Source organism: Natator depressus, chromosome 9 (assembly GCF_965152275.1).
Source record: "Natator depressus isolate rNatDep1 chromosome 9, rNatDep2.hap1, whole genome shotgun sequence".
NCBI classification, from domain to species: domain Eukaryota; kingdom Metazoa; phylum Chordata; order Testudines; family Cheloniidae; genus Natator; species Natator depressus.
The window spans coordinates 74,683,380-74,708,991 of record NC_134242.1 but is presented as its reverse complement, the minus strand read 5'-3'; the positions used below and the strand labels follow the sequence as shown (position 1 = coordinate 74,708,991).

The 25,612-nt window shown below is 40.1% G+C and overlaps 1 protein-coding gene across 1 annotated transcript in view; it reads right to left on the bottom strand.

Moving 5' to 3' along the window:
• BRWD3 (bromodomain and WD repeat domain containing 3) overlaps window positions 1-25,612 on the bottom strand; it is an 81,990-nt gene that overhangs the window by 10,853 nt on the left and 45,525 nt on the right. The window contains exons 17-33 of the mRNA XM_074964473.1: window positions 21,548-21,773; window positions 20,358-20,528; window positions 17,126-17,303; window positions 16,214-16,307; window positions 14,246-14,395; window positions 12,388-12,464; window positions 11,026-11,203; window positions 9,682-9,798; window positions 9,300-9,407; window positions 7,869-7,993; window positions 7,550-7,632; window positions 6,859-6,970; window positions 4,713-4,774; window positions 4,456-4,611; window positions 3,715-3,835; window positions 2,502-2,627; window positions 2,332-2,413 (exon numbers count right to left, since the gene is read on the bottom strand). Coding sequence (XP_074820574.1) covers window positions 2,332-2,413; window positions 2,502-2,627; window positions 3,715-3,835; window positions 4,456-4,611; window positions 4,713-4,774; window positions 6,859-6,970; window positions 7,550-7,632; window positions 7,869-7,993; window positions 9,300-9,407; window positions 9,682-9,798; window positions 11,026-11,203; window positions 12,388-12,464; window positions 14,246-14,395; window positions 16,214-16,307; window positions 17,126-17,303; window positions 20,358-20,528; window positions 21,548-21,773 — 2,166 coding nt within the window. The remainder of the gene's footprint in view (window positions 1-2,331; window positions 2,414-2,501; window positions 2,628-3,714; window positions 3,836-4,455; window positions 4,612-4,712; window positions 4,775-6,858; window positions 6,971-7,549; window positions 7,633-7,868; window positions 7,994-9,299; window positions 9,408-9,681; window positions 9,799-11,025; window positions 11,204-12,387; window positions 12,465-14,245; window positions 14,396-16,213; window positions 16,308-17,125; window positions 17,304-20,357; window positions 20,529-21,547; window positions 21,774-25,612) is intronic.

Below are 25,612 nucleotides of genomic sequence, written 5' to 3'. Positions count from 1 at the left end.
ATAAGCCACAATGTTTGCCAAGTAAATGTGGATCCCAGGGTATCTGCAGGAGGCCAGCAGCATCTGTGTAGATGAGTGGCTCTGGCACCGGTCCCAGTGATTCCACTGAGCAGCATTACTGTCAGGGACTCACCCTAATTGCACCTGCACCCAGGGACCCCCCCTCAAAGGAAAATCCTCATTGCAGAGAGGGCTTCATGGAAAGCTAATACAGGCCTATGCTGCATTATCTTTTCTGGATGAACTGTGTGGTGCCAGAGGGTGGGGAAAACTGCATTTCCCCGAACATGCTCATGCTTAGAGGGGTCTGGGAAAAGGGAACAGGATATGGCAACAATGCCAGACACTGCTGATCACAAAACCACATGGGAAGGATGATTCACACAGACCTAGGAGGTACAGTCCTCCCACGTGAGTCAAGTGGGTTTGTGAAGGGAAGCTTCAGGATTTTAAGTTACAGGAGCCCTTTATTTTATTTAAAAAACAAACAAACATGCATTTATTCAGAGAGACAAGGTGGGAGTGGTAATATCTTTTGTTGGAACAACTTCCATTGGTGAGAGAGAGAAATTTTCAAGCTTACACAGAGCTCTTCTTTAAGTCTGGGCTACAACACCACTGCATGTATTTATTTATACAGCCTACAAAGGGTTAAACTACCTTCAACACGTTTATAAAATAGCAGCATTTTACAATATTAAAATCTTAGTGATGTCACACAAGAGTTCTCCTTGAACACCAGAATCAAGGGGGAGGGAATCTTTCTGGTTAGGAGTTTCTCTCAAACCCATTGAGGACAGGGTAGGAAACTGCAGGGTTTGTCTTACACATTTTCATGTGTGCAAGAATGGCCAAGAGAGCCAGTTACCCCTCTTCCAGCCTCCGCCCATGCCAGTTTCTCTTTATAAGAACTGGGCTTGTTTAATGGCAGTCTCAGCCATCCCCCTCCTTCACCATTTTCCTTCAGGAAGCTGCAGTATTTCTACTTCTTGGTGGAGTAGTGGGACCATTTGCTGGCCGCCTGGCCTGTGGTCACTGAGAGATGAACGAGACACCAAAGCTTAAAGGGCATTAAGTGCTACTGCAAGGTCACACTACTACAGGTGTTCATGAGATCATGAAAATTAGAAGGGAAACGAAGACCCCTAAAAGCCAGTCTTGGCATCTAATTAAAGGAGGAACTGATTTTCATATTTTGGTATCAACTCCGAATGGCACAGACCCTGAACCTGCAAGGTACACTGCCGACTTAAGTCAATGTCGCATTGTGCGGACACTGTGGTGCTCCCACACAGAGCCCTTTGCAGGATCAGAACTTTATTACAGTAATTACTTGGATCAAGGGGCCCACAGACGTCAACTAGGGAGACTTTCCATTGGCTTCAATGAGGTTTGGAGCAGACGCTTAAACGGTGATTTTATTTTTTTTCTGGGGGGGGGGGGGGGTGTTGTTAAAGGGAAAAAAAGATTTGCCACAACAGTGATTAGGACAAAAGTAACAACCACTCCTTTCTTACCCTCCAACACAATCGTTCCACTGTATTCATTCTGGTCTGTTATAAAAAGCTATGAATGATGTGTAATGTTTATTCATTTGGTACAGATGTTCATCCAGCAATCAGTTTTCATTCAAAGATTTGAATAATAGATATATTGGGGAGAGGGGGTTGGAGAGGGTAGATGCAAATGATCATCATAAATGTGTCCCACTGTCAATGGCTCATACACCAGAACCTGAAAGAACTAAAGGCAAAACTAGGAAGTTGTAGCTATTGGCAGTCACCACATCACAATGGAAACTGCTACACTGTAATATTCTTGAAAACTGCATTTTTTAAATAGATAAAAAAGGACAACAGTGTTAAAACTTTGCAGCAGTTTCTGTTTGTCAGTCATCTTTAAAAGGCAAAACGAAGAAATGAAAAAAAAGTGAAGTCTCAATAGACAAAATCCACTATGGTGCCACTTGGCAGGTGGACAGATTGTAGAGAGATGACTGTCCACATGGTTTCTTTGGAGTGAATAATATAATATTGTTACCTCATGCATTTCCCCCCAACTCTCAGCATTTCCTCTCCATATGAGAGTGAAACTCAGTCACTCAGGGAAGACTCAGATGGCTAGCCAGCCTCAAAGAATCAATCTTACTAAATGCGGAGAGTTTATCGTCCAAGACCATGCCACACTAGTCACATAACAACTATTCTTCTATCAAACCCCAAAGCAATTACACGTAAAAAAAAAACCCCATAAAAATCTTTAAACTCTGTCTATCTACTGAATAAAAAAAGAGCTAAGTATGCTTCTGATGATCATGCTTACTGCTCTTACCTCCTCCTCTTCATCAGTACTGCTTAGATCTTCTGCTTTCACTTTATTATATACATCCAATATATCAATACAACTCTGATCCCTGCAGAGCAACAGGACAAGTCAAAATACATTTCAGAACTGGTTTAGAAACCCAGAAATGCTGGCATAAGGAAATACAAAGTACTCACCCAATATAGCGAAGTAAGACATCCGTTACAATTTTGGCTGCTTTAACTATAGGACTTTCTGGCTCATTGAAAGTCCTAGCATTATGCTCGATGTATCGAACCTCCCACATCAATGCTGAGATTCTCCTGAGTGAGGGGTGGGGAAGAGGAAAGAAAAATGTTATTTTCCTTTGGTGCCATAAAACTTAGTTAGAAAAGAGGTAGTCCTTGCAAGCCCAGCACCAAGACACAAAGCTTCTGTTCAGATGGCCTGGATGTCTGGCATTTGCAGGTTGGTGGTGGCAGGCTCCATAGCCTATTACCTGGTAAGGGAACTCACATGCCAATCAACAATGAAAGAATTGCCCCAGTTGGAAACAAATGCAGTGAAGGAACTTGGCTGAGTGGTCCCAATGGTAAACGTTGGGCCTCCGAGGGAAAGGAGATGGGGCTAATAAAGGTACTATTTGCTGCTGCCCCAAAATCAGCTCAAAAAGTTGAGATGCTATTAGATGAAGGCAAGATTATTGAACTCCCCCTAAGTTTGCTGCACTGGAGAGAAAATATCAGGCGCAAGAGCGAGAAGAGGCGTGATCAAGCAAATCTGAACGGCCGCCAATATTTGCAGGATGGAAGACACAAGGCAGATGTCTCAGATCAGGAAAGAGAGCAAGGTCCAGAAATCTGGTTTTGTTTTTGCAACATGACCAAAAAAAAAAAAAAAAAATCAAGACCTAGTCTTTGAAGATGGGGTATGGAGTCTAAATCTTATGCTGTAGACCTGCTGAGGACACAGATTACAGTAAGTGACAATATTCACTGAAGTTTATTTGTTGAGTTCCAGTACATTCAGCTCAGCAGATCATTCTAGTGCAGCGGTTCTCAAACTATGGGTCAGGACCCCAAAGTGGGTCATGACCGCATTTTAATGGGGTCACTGGGGCTGGCTTAGATTTACTGTGACCCAGGACCAAAGCCTGAGGGCTTCAGCTCTAGGCATCAGGACTCAGTTTACAGGCCCCCTGCCTCGGGCTGAAGTCCTTGGGCTTCAACTTTGGCCCCCCTACTAGGGGCTTGGTCTGGCTCAGGCTTCAGTCCCCCCTTCCTGGGGTCATGTAGTAATTTTTATTGTCCGAACGGGGTCACAATGCAATTAAGTTTGAGAACCCCTGTTCTAGTTGGATACACGATAAAATACATAGGAATTTAAACATTAGATACAAATCAAACTGACCTATAAAATCTGTTTTCAAGTCTCCTCCTGACTGTGGTGAGGTCAGTTGGGTAAGCAACTACAGTGCAATACATGGGATAGGCACTAAGGTCCACTGGAACAGCAAAGGGGTTAGAAATATCTAAAAACAAAAAGATCAGAATCAGACAGACTCCACAGATGACAACCCTGGCCGTATGGTAATAACAGAATTAGATCCCTTATAAAAAGAAAAATCCAGCAATCGTTGGCCCAACAATAAATATGTCTACGGTCATTTTGCTCAGTGAGCCATTCTGAATGCCCACGGGATGAAAATGAATTTCCCCTTGCATGAACTACTATATTTAAAAATGCATTTTTTGTTAAAAGCTACATTTGAGATTTCCATGCCGGTAGCTGTTGCTGAAAACTGCCATCTCATATAAACCTTGAAGTATGGATGTCCAACATCAGAAATTGTAAATTGGATTCCTTCCTTGTTTAACAGCATTTAAATAAAATAGTTTCATACCAACACTAATTAAAACTAATTATATTTTGTTCATTAGGGACTGAGTCTAGCTCCCTTGCTATCATTAGACATGAATGGGAGCAGGATCAAGCCCTATAATGATGAAAGTGTACCTGCAAAGGGTACCTAGAGGAATAAGAGGCTATATCCAAAGTTTTTTGTTAAGTAAATCCCCCCCCCCCCAAAGAGTCATTTGACATCATGCTGATTTTCTTGATACTCCTGTAATTTATTTCATGCCAACATACCAAGGGTCAGAAGATAATCAATCCCCTTAATAACTCGTTCACATTCTTCATCTCTGGAATGGGCCCCCCATTCTCCTTCTTGGGGTTTATACAGCAGAGATGTCAGTTCCTCTGGGGACACGGGAACTCCAGCACCAACCTCGTCTGGATAAGCAGCTAAAAGAAATGGGAAGGATTCAGAAACAGTAAGACATTAATGCCATGCTGGTATAACTGTACTGACATGGAAATAATAATTAATTCAAAAGCATATTTACTTCCTTCTGGAACTGGTTCCATGTCCCATGGACTCATCTTTTCTCTTTCGTTGTTGTCCCAGCTATTTAAAGCAAATGAAAACCATATTACATACATGCAAATATTTAATCTTTACCTATTTTCATTGATGCATGTAGGGTGTAAAATTTCTTCCAAAAGAGACTTGAAATAAAATGGTAGTGTGATCTTCCCAGAAGTATATTAGAGATTGGCCAGAGTCACAAGTGGATCTCAGCTTCCCTTATGATTGGGGGTATTTCGATCCAGGGTTTTTCTTCAAGCCCATCTCTAATACATAGAGTACTGGTCAAATCTCAGCAATGTATCTGCCTTAGCAATGACAACAATTAATAAAACCTAATGTTTGGGAAGACTGTTTTTACAGCAGTCAACAACTATTACCACTAGGGAAAAAAGTCAAAACATTTTTGTAACCACTAACCACAGATTATTTTTGTAACCAGTGACTGATAAATTAGTATTTTTAACAAATGCTTTTGTCAGATGATATCTACCAGAAAAGGCTGTAATATAATAGCTACAGATCACATTTGAGAATCCCAGTCGTGCTCCAGAACAACACAATATTTTGGTTACTACTACGGCATGAACAATGATACACAAGGAAGAAATCTGCACAGCTTCTGTAACAGAAAATGGTGCTTCTCCAATTTGGTAGCACACTTTGAGCAAGTCGACAAGAGAGTGGATAATGGAAAAATGGTTGATTTTATTTACTTGGACTTTTAAACAAATCCTTTGACTAAACAGGAGGCTATTAAGAAACTATTTTGTCATGGGATAAGGCACAGTCCTGCCATACACTAGCAACTGGCTACCACCACAAAAACAACCCCCCCGCCCCCCCCCCACATTCCAAAAAAGCCACCGTAGGGACAAATCCTTGTTTTTCAGTGTGACAAAATGTTAACAGTAGGATGGCCCAAAGAACCACACTAGGATGGCTATTTTACACATATATTTAGCAATGATCTGAAAAAGCGGAGAAACAATGAGGTTACACAAATTGCAGATGACTCAAAATGATGTTAGTTAAAACTAAAGAAGACTGAGAAACACTAGAAGGATCCAACAGAACCAGGCCAATGGATAGCACAAGGTTAAATGAAATTCAATGTTGACAAATACAAGGTAATGCACATTGAAGGACAAATCTGAACTATTCACACACATTGCTGGGTTTCAAATTAACTGTAACTATTCAGGTTAAAAGCCTGAGTTGTCACAGAATTCAACAATGTGCATGTGCAGCAAACAAAACGTGTCGCATAAATGAATGGAATAGACAATAATACTGTCAGTATTATCATGCCATGATACAAATCAATAGAATGCCCTCACCTGGAATATTGGCTCAGTTCTGGTCACCCCATCTCAAAAGAGATGACAGAAAAAGAAGGGGTCCAGAGACAGGTGATGAAAATTATTAGATGCAAGGAAAGACTTCCATATAAGAAGCAATTACAAAGACTGGGACTTGTTAGAAAGGAGACTAATAAAAAGGAGACATAGATGTATGCAAAATAACGAATAGTATATAGAGGGAATCTAATAAAAACTAATAAAAAGAAACTTTTTAAAAGACAACACATAATTCAACTGTGGAACTCACTGTCACATTATTCAGAAAGGGAATTCTACACTTTTGTAGACAACAAGAACATCACGGTTACATTAGATAGGATTAATTTTTTTAAAACATTTAAAGCCTCATGCTCCAGCACATAAAAGACAACCATTGGCCAGAATAAGAATGAAACCTCCCCTATGAGCAGGTTATTTCATTACTCCCACTACATGGTTGCTTACACCTTCTTCTGAAGCATTTGGTGCCACTGTCAGAAATAGGATACTGGACGAGAAAGATCTGGTAAGGCAATTCCAACGTAACAAGAACCAGGAACGCAGTGTAGTTGTCTGGGGCTCTAATTCACATCAAATTGCACTAAAATCCCAAAATTATAGTTTTGGGAGTCGGTAGGTCACAAAGAAAGGGGGGCTGTTTGTTCATCTGAATTTTTTTCCCTTGATGCACACATGTAAATTACATATAAATACGCAGAGGAGAAGAGACACATAAGTTCTTAGATATATCAAATATACTGCAACTACAGTAATCCTTACTGAACGCTGTAGCACTGGAAGGAACTATCAGGATATTCTGCCTGGAAAGGCTGCTGACTCTCCACCGTTCCAAACCACCAAGCATCATCTATTATACTGCGAAACCTATCCCCTGTAATTAAATTTTTTTTAAAAAAAAGTTAAATTTAGCAATGGAGTAATGCACATAATAATTTATCTATTTCTTATGTAACAGCTAAAACACCTTACTTATATAATAAAAAGTAAATAATTTATAGGATTCTGTATGTCTACCGCATTCATCACAGCAGCATACAGAGGCCAAAAAAGACCAAAGAAGGGCATCTTTACATTTCTGGAGATTGACAGCAGATTTCCCCTAGCCTATCTGAGCATTCTAGCTTTATAATATAAACAGTTGTGATCAGAAATCATTAATATGCAAATTGTAGAAGTGACAGACTACGATTTTTTTAAGTTTAAATGCTAGAAAATAAAACATAAGGTGTTTACATCAAGAGGTGTGTTAGAATGCTCTCAAAAAGAGGACTGCACTTGAAAAATAATCAGTACATTTAAAAGTGAACAACCAATGACTTACAAGTGCCTCTTTCATTAAAACCGGGCAAATATTTACATTTTAGATTTAGAATAAAGACAATGAATTGCATCCTGTCCAATACTGGTATTCAGCATGCCAAACACACAGATGTGGTAAAACGGTACTTACCAATCTGCCAGTTCCTTTCTTTGGCTTCATTATAAAACTGATGCAGCACAAGGAAATCAATAACATCTGGCATATCATGGTACCTATAAAATAACAGAAAACAATATTACTTCTAAACAAGACACTGCTCCCACAGCCATTGTTCTCGTGTAATCCCATAGGCAATCTTTTTAGTCTTCAACTACCATTTCTTGTTCATTGCAGGAATGACAACTGCTTACACGAAGCCTTCAGCTGCAAGGAGATCAGAAAAAGGGGATTCTAGACGATTTGTAAGAATATTTGTTTTTTTGGAGAAATGATTCAGTCAGCTACTCACTTAATGGAAAAAGATTCTCCTGTCATTTTGCCTGAGATTGGATCTAGAAATGCAAGCTTCAAGCAGCAGAGTGTAGGAGGTCCGACTTCATATTTAATTCCTACAGTCTTCACAAGTTCTTGTTCCTAATTATCAAAACACAGTGTGGGTCAATATTTATATTATTATTTTATCTCGTTAAAAGCAGCATATTCACTCATATATATGCACAAAGAAAGGTATGTATTTATAAGATTACTTCCTCCTTCCAGCCTAGATACGTCTATCAATCATAGGCTTCATTCCTAAAAATCCAAGAGCATAGTGGTCTCTCTAGCAAAGAAGGGTGAGAGGGTACATGATACTCCTCCCCCCTAACATATTCCAGCAGGCTGGCCATAATTTGGTTAACTGCACTGGGAAGTGTATTGGGGATGGTGCATTTGTTCTTCCAGAAGCAGTAGTGGCCCCAGGGGGGCATCTCTGGCCAACGCCACAACCTCAAACCTTTGCACATCTGGAGGCAGCACTAGGGGAAGCAAAGTATGGTCTTTTTAAAAAGATTTAGCATGAGCTAAATGAATGCCTCTGGAAGTGCTAGGACTTGAGGGGCAATACCTGTAGGCATGATGCCTCTATAAGGCTACGTCTGCACCTGGGATTAGGGGTGCGAGTCCCACCTCACGCAGACATGCTTATGCTAGCTCTCATCCAATGGGCATGTCAAAACCAGAAGTAGTGTTGTGGCGGCACAGGCCAACTGCTCCCGCGCGTAAACCCACCTGGATCCCATGGGTATGTTCTTGGGGCTGCTAGCTCATACCACCATGGGTACAGTATTATTGTTAGTGCACTAGCTCAATGATAACCAGAACAAGTATGTCTACCTGAGCTAGGAATCACACCCTAGTCCCAAGTGTGGATGTGACTTAAGGGGAGTAGTTCTTTCCCATCCTTTTCAAACTGAACAGGCCTTGGAAGACGCATACTTGGCCCTAAACAGCCACCACTAATACAAATTTATATATATAGTTGGGACCCCTATTTGTTACTCCCAGGTTCTGAAACAATGAGCAGTATCTGTATGTTCATTCATTCTAAGAATGCTGAAGTGATTGTATTAACGACTTGAGAGTTGCTAGTTCTACATGAGTTAGAATGCGAGAAAAGGTAATATTTCAAATTAGAGTTGTCTAACTTTTGTTAGTGAAGAATACCATTCTACGTAAACATCTTCCTTCAACTTGAATCTCCTAATGAGTTCCTACCATCAGTGATTGATTGATTGATTGGTGTAGGTCATAAAAAAGATCTGTAAAGTTTGGTTTGCAAAGCAAACTTTTTAAACAGCATTTTTCTTTTATTTGTTCACATTTGACTTTAATGCAGAAGTTAATGACATGATTCACAGATCGTGGAAGTTTTTTGTTTTGTTTTTTTAAGTTGACTTACCCTGAGTTCCATTTTGTTCCATGGTTGTTTTTGCATGTTAACATTGTAAATTTTTGCCTTCCTTACTGCCCGTACATAAGCTTCATGGCCTTGCCTAAAATATATAATCTTAAAGAAAAGAAAAGAGAATGTGTAGATTTCATTTTAGTCATACAGTTGATCCATGGGGTTATTATTTTTTTTTTTTAACAAAAAAAAGATATCTACAAACAAGGATCATCCTAAATTCTATAGGATATTTCCATAAGGATTATTTTGTTGGAAAACACTCTTATTCTTCCTTCTGAGCAGCATGTTATTTATGTGTAGGCATCTGAAGCATCTTTATTGGCCTAGTTGAGGCAATTTCATCTGCTGTCAATGGGAACACACACAACATTACCTCATCTCCCATTTGTGGGACAAAGGGTGAACGACGTGGTATGGTATCCAAGATCCACTGGGGTGCAAACCATTCTTCACTGGGTTCACCTTCCATCGAAAGTAATCCACTTGGTTTCTTAAACAAATTACATTACTTTTAGGGAACAAGCTGTAATTACTATTGGCAAGGCATGTGAGCAACTCATTATATAGAATAAAGCTGATTAAATATTATGAGCAAAGCAAATCCTGATAATGCCAAGTCTCCAAGAAGATCAAGTGATCACCCATTATCATCAGTATAATGGCAGACTAAGGAAAGAATTCATTTCTTAAGATATATATAACAGGCCTAACAGCATGTTAAACAGCTGCTTCGACAAAAACCAAACATTCTTCAAGAGAAGCATATAATACAAAAATTAAAAATATGGAACTAACATAACTCCTTTAATGTCACAGTCCTTCCACTAACCCTTTGTAGTTCTATTTGGAACATAATTCAACGTCAATAGGCTCACTTCAGGTGTGAATCTGACCCTTTACATTTGCCCTTTGAGATGAAGTTATACAAAAGGAAAGACGTAAGGGGGCTAATCACTTGTTTTTTTCTTTTCCATCCTCTTCACCCCAAGATATACATAAAAGTAAAATAGACAGCTGAAAAATTTGACACCTTAAGGACTAAATCCCTCAGCTGTTCCAGAACATCCCTTGGCACAGCTGAGGTGAAACAAAAAGTGGCTCCAAGTCACCTTTGTGGCAAAGATCCTCAGGCTGGCTGGGAGCTGAACTGGCCCCTGGTGCAAGTTAAAGCATATTAATGGCTGCTCTGACTTACTTCTCATTTGTGGTGACTCCAAGTGACATTGCACCAGTGGGGACTGCTGGAGCACAGTGAGTTCTGGCCCTACCTCTCCAATCCTCAAAACACTACGTCCCTCCTCCTACGCATAGAGCATACTATGTTGGCTTTGCACTAGCCAGGGAAATCCTCAGACGAAAAAGGACCTTCATGTGGCCCTGGTTCTGGCCACACTTATTCAGAAAACACAAAATAACTTGGTCTGTAGTGAGTAAATATAAAGGTCTCTCTCACTAACCTACCTCTTTTATAAAAGTCTGTTCTTTTCATCATCCTAATTATAAATCACTAAAATATCAAAATTACCACTACACAACAATAGCATAACAAAGTTACACATCCAGAATCCTATTCTGTTTTATTTTAAGGTGAATTGTGACTGTGTTATCAGTCGTCTTTCATGTATACTTGTTTATGAAAAAATTTAACTTGAAGACAACCATTGATGAAAGATTTATAGCCGTAAAGCCAAAAAGCCATTAAAAAAGAAAAGCTAACCTTTTTTCTAGTCTGTTTGGGTTTCCTTCGTTTCTCTTCCAATCCTTTAGCTTCCTTTAGATTTTCATCTTCAGAGCTGCTACAGATCTTCCGAGTCGCCTGTCTGGTTTGTCTCTTTGGAGGCTGGAGATTAATTCCAGCATCTGCTGTCCAGTCAGAATATTCACTTGAAGAATCACTGTAAATATTACAAAGTAAAAAGCTAAGAAACAAGGTGTCAAGAAAACCATAACTCTGACTTTCACACAATACAGTCCTCGCCCTCATCCTGCAAACTGCTCCATGTAGATGGGTTCCTGTGACTGTGAGGACAGCTAGCAGGATTAGAACTATATTCACATGAAGTCTATAGAAAGCCTAAATGGTGCATAATTTAGACATTCAGCATACTATTTCAGTTGAAAATTCATATACAAGCCAGAATTATATTTAATATTTGCATCATAGTAATGATTCCACTCATTCACAGAAGGCTGTAGGGACATATTTTATTGCCCTCGTGTTTTCACATCAATTCTTAATGGATTTATTCCTGGAATTTGTCAAAGTTTTAGTCTATATTAGTGGAGTCTTTAAATGTATACTGCTGACTTCCATAACATCACAGTAACCGACATACACTTTCTGATTTAATATGACCTTTCGTCCCTCCAAACACAGAAGGACAGTATTTTTTAAAAAATTCTAAAAATTATGCACAAAGGTATTTTGACAAATTCATTACAAAGAGCAGAACAGATTTGGCCACTTTAGCACAATGCAGTCATTCTGTGTCAATGCTATTACTTCACTACTCAAATAATCAACTAACATTTGTGTTTTAGGTAGCTGACTCACAAATACGAAAACGCTTCATTTTGCTGATCTACTTCATACTAGCTCCTAATCTTGCACAGAGAACACAAAAAAATTGTATAGCGGATAAGAAAAAAAGAAGAAAGTCTTCAGACTAAAAAACATTTGGAAGTATAGGTCTTTCACACTGCTTTAACAAAAAGTAAGTGGTTTTGTAAACACTTTTATAATTACTTTGTCAATTTCATTATTATACTTCCTAATTAAAGAGACAAATATTCTGTCCAGAGTGATGGAGCCTGTAAACTTCAATGGTGAGCAGTGCAGAGCACAAACATCTACTAAACAAGGTGTGAGTCTCCTCCTTACCTTAATCTCTCACAGAAGTAACAGATTTACTTATTTTATAGTGAAATATTTACTTATTTTATGGTGAAATAAGTCCTAGATACTTATTTCCATATTGTAGTCATGGCTCCAGAAATACCAACCGTCACAGTACGGCTTTCTAAGACTACATAAATCACAAGACAAAGAAGAAACATTTAGGAGGACAGGAAAAGCTACCTGGAACTGCTTTCACTTTGCCATACAGCCACAGCGTCGTCCACAGAGGCATCACTTGTGCCAACTGTTTCATCTTCCTGCATTAAAAACAAAAGAATCATGTTGTTATTCCTGCTGCCACATTTTCACCAAATATTTTCTCTTTCATATTATATATGCAGTAGTATCTCAGAGTTACAAACACCAGAGTTATGAACTGACCAGTCAACCACACACCTCATTTGGAACCAGAAATATGCAATCAGGCAGCAGCAGAGACAAAGAAAATAAAAACACCACAAATACAATACTATGTTAAACAGAACCTACTAAAAAAAGAGAAAGTATAAAAAAAGATTTGACAGTAAGGAAACTGTTTCTGTGTTTAATTTAAATTAAGATGGTTAAAAGCAGCATTCTTCTTCTGCATAGTAAAGTTTCAAAGCTGTATTAAATCAAAGTTCAGTTGTAAACTTTTGAAAGAACAACCCATAATGTGTTGTTCAGAGTTACGAATGTTTCAGAGTTATGAATAACCTCCACTCCCGAAGTTCTCCTGTATTTGCCTGAAAATATCACGATGCAAACACCCGGATGACACGAGTTACACAACATGCCTCTCCTCACAAACCACTGCACCTTTGATAGTAGCATGAGCTACTAAGGCGTGGGACAACACCCGCCCTCGAGGCATTCTAGAACCAAAATTTATATATATATATAAAATTCCACACCCCCTATAAAAATGTCCTTTAGGTCCTTTCAACCTCAGAAAACTTGACCCAAAATCCACAGGAAAGGGAAAGGCAAAGGCTGGATGTGGTCAGTGCACATCTGCTGACCCCAAATATATTCAGAGAATTCCAGTTACTAGTACATGACCATCATTTCTCCCTCACAAAGTTGCCTCTGCAGAACAGGTGGAAGAAGAAAAGCCTGATTTTTTGGGGGGTGATGCACATAGTCTTTAATGGTTCTTGCTGCTACTGAAGGTTTTTGGTCTGCAAGGCAAAGAGCTCCTCCAGTGGAGAGCTGCAAAGGCAGATGCATGAGGAAGAACTTCATATCATCAAATATTAAAACAATAAAAAAAGTACTTAAAATGTTTCTTTCTTAAAAGCTTAAAAGGTATTAATTTCTAATATCTGAAACATATATACATTAATACACAAGTATGGCCTTAATCAATCTAACAGTAAGCTTTTTCTTCTTGTCAGAATTCTGATAACTATGGTGAGCTTTTAACTGAGCATTTAATTCACATGTATTTTAGTGTTAAGTTACAGAGCAGGAGAAAGCAGTGAATATATACAATATGTATAATGTGTCTTATTTTACATGCTCCCCTTTCCTTGCTGAGAGGAAAAATTACATTTAATCTGTGAAACTTCCAATCCTTACTCTCGCCAATATCAACCACTAACCCCAATACAGGATCTTTAAAAGTTGCTGCCCAGATGTACACGAAACCAACCTACTTAGTGACATCTACAATACATGTGCAATTTGAAGTCTACCATTTGCATGAAACACCAGAATAGCAAATGTTAGAAAGCAACATCCAGGCCAGTTAAATTAACCTGACAACACTTCAAGACTTCCTAGCAGATGATGTCCATAAAACAATCCATTTTAACTAGATTTGAATACTTTTATATTTATATTTCTGCCAATTTAGGCACTGAAATAAAATGGTTCATCTCCTTCCCAGACTGATTTAATAAAATAATGGCATGAATCCTAAAAACAACTGAATCAAATCCTTCTTCATAAAGGAAGAGGAAATCCTGAGTCTTAATGATAAAACCTTTTTGAGAACATCTGTCATCAAACCACACAACCAAGGAACATATTGAAACAATTACTTGAGGTGTCATACCTCGGAGGAGCTTTCAGATTCTTCCTTTGTACGTGCATTTTGACTTGCTCCCTGCTGATTGTGTTCAATGGTGGAGCGTGTTTGGTAGGCATGCTGGCGTTTACGTTGGTTTCTTCTCAAAGATCGTCCACTGCCAGGTTGATAATCACTCTTTTGTTACGGGGGAAAAAAGACAAAGATTAGATTTTTTTAACAGTTAAATATATATATACTACAAAAAACATGCCATATTAAAAGGACTGGATGCTGTCCAACTCTCAACGGAAAACCAGAAAATCTGGAGTTCGGGCTGAAATGCCATCCCTAACTTACTCTGGCTTGGCTATATTGCTCATATTGCCCATTGTTTTAAGAAGTGATTTGACCCTGAAAAATTGGTTATGCAAAAATACCACTTTCTTGCTGAACAGCTGTTCCCTGTGGTCTTGACTACAAAAAAGAAATGTACTATTCTAAGGACTGTGTGATTCCTCTAGCACACTTGTAAAATACATGTATAAAAATGCCACAAATCAAACTGTGAGATTAGACTCGCTTTCAACAAGTCTCTAAATACTGTTTCAGTCAACACCATTTCAGTACTAGTGTGGATGTAGCTTGCTGGCATAAAAGCACAAAAGGTTCATATAACCTTCCCACTACTGTTCAAGAAGAAAAAGCCTGCCCTCTATTACACCTGTCTGGTTCCAAAGAAAAACATAGGATTGGACATATGATTTTATTGATTACTCAGCAGCAGCAACAAAGCCAGCTTGACTTTCAGATCTCAGGTTGAGTTTTCAGAACTGGCACTTGGAAAAAGAACCTCATCTCTTTTACTTGTAACAAACATGAACAATGTGTGTTTTTTAACAAAGTAAAAGGTCTCCATCACTGAAAGCCCTTTTGGGCAGGAACAGTCTTTTTATTCTGTATTTGTACAGCGACTAGCACAGTGAACTTCTAGGCACTATGCTAATCCAAATAATAAATAATAATAATAATAATGGAGAGGAGGAAGACGAAGACTGAAGTTCCCTGAAAAGGGATCCTATGAGCTGCAATACTTACATACCATGGGTGAAATCCAGGCCCACTGAAATCAATGGGAGTTTTTTCAATGACTTCAGTGGGGACAGGATTTCATGCAATACAGACGTATTAAAAATGGTGTTTTGTATTTTAATTAATGGCACTTTTTAAAAAGCCGTTACAGCAGTGTGTGTGAATCAGTCTTTGAACGATATCAGTATCATCTGGTGGGTGTACAAAACAGATCTTTGATGTGGTATCTTAAACTGGCTGTGTAATATGAACTGATAGAACAGTGCTGTTGCAATTTAGGGGCCTCTGTGCCCAAACACTGGGACTTCACATAGACCCCGGGGGTTCATGATAGCAGTTGCAAAACAGAGAGTCGTTATATGAACCCTTTTTAAAAAATGAGTAAAGTAGTTACACATATACAACACTTAATTTGTCAAGCAGTCAGACATTTAAACTATTTTTCAATTTAAAATCTAACATTTGGTCCTCAAATGAAAGTCTGTGCATAACAAAAAATGTATTGCATTCCTGAGAGCCCGAAAATATGTTAGGCCCTCATCCTGCAAAAAGAACCATGCGGGAACAGAGTTCCACTAAAGAATAGGAGGCTCCATGCGGATGCAGCATTTGCCCATATATTGCAAGTTGTAGGATCAAGATCTTGGTACCAACATTTTTTTAAATTTAAGATGAACCTTTACTCACTTAAAGGTACTTCACTGTTTCTCTCCCCCGCCCCCGACAATGGTTTACACCTAACAGCAAATTGTCCTGCAGCATAGACTAACTTCAAAATGGAGCTACATATAGGAAAATTAGAAAGATTAAGTAGCAAGGATATTAAAACATCTAGAAAAATTTCTGTTGGACTTTTTTTTTTGCACAATGCTTAAAATGGTCTCCATTCTTATTTTCCCTTTTCTGCTAATGAAAACTACTCACCCTTTGCAAGGTGTGGGATGGTTTTCTCCTCTTTTCAACAGTGTAAAGATTAACTTCCATATCACCTTTGGCAGCTCGGCATTCTTCCTGAACCCTAAAAACATATGGCAGACATTCATTTTATTCACTAAATCATTAAACAGACTGACAATCTAGTTACTAAATGTGTTTAAAACAGTATTTGCTTCCTTGCTACCAGCTAAGTTGGCATAAGTCCTGCTAGCACCCAGAGATTGTTTTATGTTTGTTTTTAAACAAAGCAAAAAACTCTTTTGATATCATTAGTCATTTCCCTATAAAAGGGGAGCTTGCTGGACGTTTGATAATAGCTCAAGAAATATTTCACTGAGCATGACGATCTATTAAAATTTTTAAAAGCTGCACTAGGGAAAAAAAACCTTTCAAGAAAGAGAACAGTCAAAATAAAACTGGCCCCAAAAAGGTAAGAATAGAATATCTGAACCAGCAAAGGAGGAGTTAAATAACCATATAGGTAAGAAATTACCATTCTCCAAATTCCCAAGCAGAATATAACCCTAATTATTAACTCTAAGTCTGAAGAAAATACAGTACTGAAAAATCAATTTCTTTAAAAAAAAAATTGTAAATAATCTCTCTTATTTTTGAAAGGGGTATCATTGAAACACTACATGACTTATTCTTCCTCCCCCAAGCATGCTTTGGAACATTATACATGCACACCCAGGAAACAATAGACTCCCAAAAGTTATAATATGATCTTTAGTAGTATACGCAGTTCATAATGTTTGTACAATTGATTCCATATGGACAGCACATATTGGATTCATAAAGAAATACAAACATATTAACTCAATATATTTTAGTATTCTTGTACTGCAAAGGAATGGAGATGATTCCAACAGAAATTCAGTATCAATGGCTTCATCTTACCTGCTAACCCCTGGATGCAGCTCATTCACCACTACTCTTCTGCTCCAGGCCATGAGATCTCTCTCTGTGGCCATCTGACTGCGAGGAGCATTGAGATGCATTTGCCGGACCCCCTCAATCTGACCGCTACGTCTGAGACCAACATTTGGTGGGGAGTCCAAACCTGGACTTCTAAGAGCTAAAATACAAAAATGAAGATCTCTTTCCCTTTCATTTCCACAACTATTTTAATAAAAATCTATGCATAAAAATTTAGACCTAGACAGAGAGTTTCTTCTCAGCCCTCTGCAAGTGGCGGAGCATAATTGCGCTGGTTCAGGGGAGGGCAGTTTTATCACAGTTACTGATCAACTGAAAATCAGTTACTAACATGAGGTGAGGGGTTTTGACACTTTCGATGAATACCTAGGAATACCTACTTCTATATGTTGCTGGACTGTTACCAACCACTTTGCACACTCATAAAAAAAGTGATCAGTCTGTGCTGTGACTTCCTATGGTACCTGGAGTTTTCGAGGAGATTTCTCAACAAAGTAATGACTAGGCCAACATAAGATGCGTAAGTAAAGTTTTTATAAGTACTAGGGGCCAAAGTCCCATTGATTTTCAACAGGACTTTTACTTAGGAGCTTTTGAAAATGTCATGCTACAAAAGCAGATGAGATTGCTGTAGGCTCCAACACATTCACTTGCACTGTTTCTGTAACCTACCCTGTTGTGCCTTTTTTGGGTTCAAAAAAGAACTAGATAAATTCATGGACAATAGTTGCATCAATGGCTATTAGCCAGGATGGGCAGGCATGGTGTCCCTAGCCTCTGTTTGCCAGAAGCTGGGAATGGGCGACCGGGAATGGAGCACTTGATGATTACCTGTTCTGTTAATCCCCTCTGAAGCACCTGGCATTGGCCACTGTCGAAGGACAGGATACCGGGCTATATGGACTTTTGGTCTGACCCAGTATGGCCATTCTTATATTCTTAGACACAACTCTGTCCCTGAGCTGCTCTCAAGGCAGCACAGCTACATACTGTCCTTTACCCAGAGCCAGACGAAGTCTGAATCTTTCCTTTAGTCAGTCAAGTGGGGATAAGAAGATCCTGGGCAGTACTAGTACCACAGCTATTCCTGTCTTTGGTTTACGTGGCCATTTAGAATTGAAATTATCTAATTTCTATATGCACAAATATGGTGCACATGCAAAGTAGACTCATAATTATGCAAAGCTGATTGAAAATCTGGTTCTTAAAGTGTCAATTAGGCTTAAATGTAAACACCTCACTGATGTGAATACAGGCAGTTCATGTGTCCCACAGCTACTGTTTAAAGTAGGCTGCAAACTCTGGAAGACAATGGGGCATCAGTTTACACTCCGTTCATGTTTGGAAAGTTATCTTAACCATATGGACTAGACTTTTTTTTTTTTTTTTTTTAAATGAAAGCTTGCATTGTGCAAACTTTAAAAATCGGTCACAAGGGACAGATAAGAACCTCAAGCAGGCTGGACTGAGCTGGGTGTTTGGAACCACTGTATTAGATCAAAATGAAGTTAGGTGTTCTGTTGGTAATCCTTTCCGATCACTACTTTGGTTTAAGGAAAGGCAGTTCTAAGCATACTGCTCCCATGGATCTGTATCAGTAGCAGATAGTTTAAACATAAGCAAGTCACTCAGTCATTTAAAACCTAAAACCAGATTACTAGCAAATGTACAGTAAACTTTTTAAGAGCTTTGGATACTATGAATAAACTGATTTGTGACTAGCTGACTCACAGCACAAGTCCACAGCATCTGTTACAACAGACAGTAAGCTGCTTTGTGATCAGCTGGTCAGATCTGATTGGGTTTGACTGTAGCTTTTAATCATGGTCTCTAACAGAACAATGGGACAGGAGAACAAATTCAAGCTTTGAAATGAAACAGTGGGACAAAGCAGATATGTTTAATTTATGAACACTGATGCATATAGGCAGTAGCAAGAGAGCATTAGCCTTTCGCAGCACTGTACTCTAATAACTTCATCTACTTACTAATTATACGCTGTTATGGTGACATTAAGATAGGAAAAGTTAGAAAGCATCATCCCTGCAGCGAATAAATGATAATAAGGTAAGATAGTAAAAGTTTATTTTTAGAAAAAGTTTGTAAGAGAATTATGGTCTAATTGTCTTAAGCAATCAGGCACTACCCAGCTGGAACATCAAGTGCCCTCAGCTGCACCTCACACTCAATTCTTCTACTAAGTCATCACCTGCGCTCCAAAGACCTCCAGATGAGTTACTAATGCTTAAAGCAGCGATTCTCAAACTGGATCACAACCTCATGTTAATGGGGTCGCCTGGGCTGGCGTTATACTTGCTGGGGCCCAACGCCAAAGCCCGACCCCCATCGCCTGGGGCCAAAGCCAAGGGTTTCAGGCCAGGGCAGTGGGGCTTGGGCTTCGGCCCTCCCGCCTGGGGTCGTGTAGTAATTTTTGTTGTCAGAAGGGGCATCACGGTGCAATTAAGTTTGAGAACCCCTGGCTTACATGAATGGGGAAAGACAGGGAAAGAAAGCACATACAAGACATAATCATGATAGAACTGGGAGAATAATTGATATTTTGGTTCAAGTCAGCAAACTGAAAAATCAGAGAAAATATTTTGTAAATGTTAGGCATTTGTCAAAAAACCAGAAAAGTCCATTTTCAGGGGGAGAGGAGGAACAGATTGTGAGGAACTGTGTGTGGTGTCCCTTGATAACCTTTAGCCAGTAGTTAATGCACTTGTCTAGGATTGGGAGACTCACGTTTGAATCCCCAGTCTGAAGCAGGGATCTGAATTCATGTCTCTCCCCTTCCTTGTAACAATCCTAACCACCAAGCTATAGGCTATTCTGCTCTGAATCTCTCTGGTTGAAGCTGTTCCACTTTGCATAAATATTCACTCAGCCAGAGAGAGAATGCCTCCACAGCCTGGTGATTAAGGCACTCATCTGTGAGGTAGGAGATGTGGATTCAATCAATTCTCTGAATCAGACAGAGAGAAGATCTGAATCTGGATGGACACAGGCAAACACACATGCTTTTCTGAAGTTGGCCCTGAAAAGCATTTCCCCAGTTGAAACTACTGGGTCAAATTTGCAAAAACATTGGCATTCTCAGTGCAGCCAGTCCAGGTGCCTGGTCACAGTAGTTCAGAGTGCTTTCCTAGCAATCTGACTAAATGACTAATCAAGACATGGGGGGAATACTTACCACCATTAATAGAGTGTGATCTACTGTATGGAGGGTTTGGGATAGCTTCTCCTTCATTCATTCGCCTCAGATCTTGTTCTCTCTGCAGCTCCCTAATCATTCCATCCAGAATACTCTCATCCTGGTCATTGGTTTGCTGCCCAATCACCTGTTCAATCACTTCACCATCACCTTAGTGAGAACAAAGCAACAGTTTTACTAACAACCCAAACACACTCAAACTCCGCACCAAGTGCTTTCCTGCCTTCAATTCACATACATTATATAATTTTGCATTTTATTTGTATTGAACCAAGTTGACTCTTCTATTGTAAGATACATTGCTTGCCAACTATTTCAACAAGGTGGTAGACTACAACAAAGATTTCCATGAGATACCTAGCTCCTCCTCTGAATACTTTCCCATTAAGTTCAGTTCTAGTGGTTTCTCATTCCACTCATGCTACAGATTTTAAAAACTATTTTATCATTCATATGGATTGCAGCAAGAGCCAAAGACTACCAGTTTGTATGAAAGCATATACTCATAAAAGAACCAAGAGAAGTCTTCTTGCTATCTGGTTTTTATACCTCGTTATTCTGCTACCCAAATTTCTCTTGCCATATAGGGAACTACTTATCTATGCAGAGTCCAAAAAGATTCTCCCCGCCAGTTGCAAATATTAAGCTGAAAGCCACACCTAGCAGTAGAGAAAACAAATACTGTACTAATGTTTCATTTGGTGTTAACGGTCAGATTTTTTACAGAGATCCTCCTATAGCAAAGTTTATATTACAAAGAACAAAAAATTGATTCCAAAACCAAAACCCCTCTTCCTTTTCAAAGATTACTTTACTTTATAACTATTGTATTAACAAAATACAGGGCCCTATTCTGCCAGTCTTGTATACAGCTCCACTGAAATTAATGGATTTGCTGACTATACAGAATAAGGCTCACTAATGTTTGAGTGCTACAGATTCTCTGCAATAACCCAAATCCTGTCTCTGGTTTTAAGACAGGCCAATCAGTACACTTCCATTGCTTCATTCATGCTGTAATTCATCCCTCACATATTAACACTGGACTGAAGATCACGGTCTAGCTGAAGAAGAGTGATAACAGATCATTCCCTCTGGTGTTGCCCTAGTTAATTAGCATTCATATACTTTTCAGTAAGTTTGTTAAACAAGAACTTTAGATAACATACCATTAGCCACATATCCCAGTTGAGGAATAAGTTGTTCATCCTTACAATTTTCCCGTCCTGGTACAAGACGCTGGTATCTTGTGGGATGTGGATTTCCATCCACATCCACCAGGAATGGGGGAGGCATGAGATGTGGAGCCTGTTGGGTCTGTTCATCCAGCACATAGTTATTAGCATCACGGATCAGTGGCCGATAATCCGTATGGAAGAACATCTGATCTGGAATCTACATGAAAGACAATTTAGTAATAGGTGAGCGTTCACTAACAGCAGTCTGCTTTGGAATGGTTTCTGCACCCACAGAACACAACTCCTATGCAGGGGATCTGCAGAGCCAAATACATGATGAAGAACACAAATGCGTTCTATACCCAAGGCTTGAAAATTCTGATGCCATGCATCAAACTTCAGCAGCAGGATATGCCAAGCAAGGCAGAAAGAGAATAGGAGTAAGTGCCTTGTACCCCTTTCTAATGATTCTCCTTGGACAGCTTAAAGAATGACATTGCTGGATTCTGGAAGTAAGTGTGCAGTCCTCCACTCGCCATAATGAAAAACAGATGGAGAAATAAAAAAAAATTAACCATGTAAGTAGATAGGGAAGAGAGTGAGAATGGAGGTAATCAGGTGCCAATAGGCGCTCAGAAGACCAAGTTTCACATTTCCTGTAAACTAAACATAATTCTATTATAGGCTAAAAAAAACACCCCAAAGCCAAAACCACTACTGGTCCCACCACCACTACTCATATCCCAGAAGGTATCTGAAAAGGCCTCATTTCATTTTTATTATGGCAGAGCAGCAGTTCTGCTCTATTTAAGGTTCAGAGTCACTGTTTGAAAGGTGACTATTTTAAGTGCACTAAAATCCACATGCTGACTCAGAATGTCTTGAAATCCACTTGCTGTGGACCCTCATGAGTGTGGGGTCCAAATTCAGACTCATGTGTGCAAAGGGTTCCTGAGATACAGCCTCCCAAAAATGGTGTTTACAAAAATCACTTGGTGGGTCTAACTCTTTTTGCCCACACATGGGTCTCAAACTATAGCTCTGATCCTCCCCAAACTGGTATCACCCTTAGGAATTTATCTAGTGCTTCGACCCACTGCCTCTTTGAAGAAGCACATTTCAAAAGCTATTAAGGGTAAAGTTTAAAACTCCAGGTCAGCATGAGTGAAACTGACATGCCAAAGAGAACAAAATGCAGCCAGACCAAGGCACTGGTGAAGCCAGAGGGCTTGCAGACAGTTATTACAGATGCTGGGAGGAGACATGCTGTGGTCACGGAACCTGAGCTACACTCATGTACTGCAAGGGCAAACCCTACCCTTGACAGCTTCCAAGTTCCTTGCTCTCAGCCTGCATTCTGCAAAGGCTCCTTTTGGAAGTTTGGCACTGAGACCAACATGTCTAGTTTACAGAGCTCTAAAATCCACAAGGAGACACTGATTCTACTGTAGAAGCGTTGTCAAGGAAATAAGTGTGAATTAAACACAGGAAAGATGAAAGACTCTAGTAAGCAGTTAGGATAATGCACTCATGCCTGAACCTTCTGAACAATGGGACAAAGTGGGATCAAAGAAAAGTTGCTCATAACATTTTCTGATTCTTATAACTATTTTGGTGCAGAGCTAAGGAATACAGGGGGGATCAGAGCCAAGTGGGGGAATGCAGGGCTGTGTTAGAGCAGTGCACAAGGTGTGGGGAATGGGAGGTGGTGTGGGGAATGCCCCTTTGCCAACCTTCATCCTTTCGTGCTGTGCTCTTCCACACCCACTGAGGAGCCAGCACACCTTGATAACAACCCTTATTAGCATAAGGGAACATCCTAGCACTATGTTTTTGAAAATCAGGTTCAGTGGTTAGAGGTTTGACAAAGAACTAGGGTTCCAAAAAAGTAGTTTTTCTACGATCCCTCAAGGAATAAAAGGATCATCCTCAATAGGACCTTTCCTTTCTGAGAGCTCAGAAGCACTGACGGCGCAGAACAATAAGGACATACTTCGGAGGAAGGGAACTGGAGCCATCTGTGCCCTCCCTCCCCAGCTCCCTGTGACTGCTCAACTAGGTGAAAGGAGGGGGCTCCAAGGCTAACCAGTAAGGGAGAAGGAATCCAGAACTCACCACCTTCCAGATGCTGCCTCCAGCAGTGGAAGGGGCTCCTCCTGTCCCTTCCTGCCTCCAACTTGCATGTCACTCCTTGCAGCCATGCCCACATCCCTCCCCACAGCCCTTCCTAGCTTACCAGGACCATGGACTGAGCGGCAAGGCAGAGGGAGAAGCAGGTGGATATGTGGAGAGGCCTTGGAGGAGCAGGTGCAGGGGGTGGTCAGAGATGGGTATGATAAAGAGAATGTTAGAGGAGTTGGAGCAGCGTAAGAGCAGCAGAGAGGAATCTGAGCAGTGATGGAAAATATGGGGGTGCTGGACTCGTGTAGGGAAGAGTGGGGTGCAAAGGAAGGGGTGTCAGCGGTCTGAGCAGTGGGGGATGTTGAGGGCTTCAGCTCTGTCCCACCAAAATCCCCCACATACATGCCCCCATATTTGTCCCCTTACTTCAAAAAAGTCCCCAATGACTTCATGCTAGTCCCTGAACTTGCCTGCATCCTCTCCCCAGCTCTTCGGTCTCTGGGTCCCATGCCAAAATCTGCCTCATCACAGGGATGGACTGAGGAGGGAGAACAGGGTTGTGCTGGACAAGCAGAGAGGCCAGAGACAAGGTTATGATGGGGGAGCGAAGGGACTAACATGAAGCCAATGCATTCTGCGGTCAGAGTAATCATTGCCAAGAAGCCAGAGGCAATGGAAGGGGAGTGCTGGGCTGTGGCACATGGGGAAGCATAAAAATTATTTTTAGAAAATCAAGAACATTAAATGTCCAAGAATTTCGTTCCCTCAGAGTTAAGGTTATCCAATGGTGCTTCATGCCCTTCCAGAATGGGGAGAATGGCTACACTGAAACTTCTGAAAATCAGGACGTACAAAGTTAAGGTACATGCTCAATTCACAATGCAAGCTTAACTCTGCCCACTTTGAATGGTTGTCCAATGTGCTGATAGCTAAGGATATGATTTAGTCATGGATATTCTTAGTATAAATCATGGACAGGTCACAGAAACAAAAATTCACGGCCGGTTACCTGTCCATGACTTACATTATAAATACCCTTGACTAAATCGGGGAGGGGAGACCGGTGACATCACCACTTCCACCAGCTTCATCCCAGACATCACCTGGAATGTGAGAACAGATGCGTGCACACTCACTCTCCGTGGAAGAGCACGTCCTTCTCCTTCCCTTTCCTGTCCCTTTCCTTTTGCCTTCGGAGTCTACCAAGACTGTATATTTTGCAACACACCTGTAAGCCTGTGACCAGAAAGACAGCTAACTGTAATTCCCTAAACACCTGATGCTGGTACAAGTTTGCCAGGTCTCAGATTGGCTGATATCACATACTGTGCTTATGTTTCTTCAGCAGTGAGGTTACAAGTGAGTCAACACTAGAGACAGAAGAAGCATTTTCTAATTTTTGCTGTTTTTCTCCCCCCTGCCTTGTGTGAGCTTTTCTTGTTTTGTCTTCTAGGAAATGGGATTAGATTTTAAGAATAAAAACTATAATGAGACCTCCAGCCCATCTCAACTAAAAATTCTCTTTTCCCCAATAGGACAGTTATCACCATCTTTAATATCATCTAAAAAACTGCCAAGACAAGGAAATTTCCCTCTTAAAACTCTCTCTCCAGCTAAAGAGAAAAAGATTATCGTTAAAATGAAAGCCTTACCTAATAATTAGGGCCCTTCCAAATTCACGGCCATGAAAAACGCATCGCAGACCGTGAAATCTGGTCTCCCCCTGGTCTTTTGTGTGCTTTTACACTATACTATACAATACAGATTTCACAGAGGAGACCAGCGTTTCTCAAATTGGGATCCTAACCCAAAAGGGAGTTGCAGGGGTGTCAAGGTTACATAGGGGGGTCACAGTCAGTGTTCCCTCTAGTTTTTCCAGCCCATGTGCAGAATGATTTTTGTTCTGTGCACCAATAAGGAGGTGATGTGTGACAC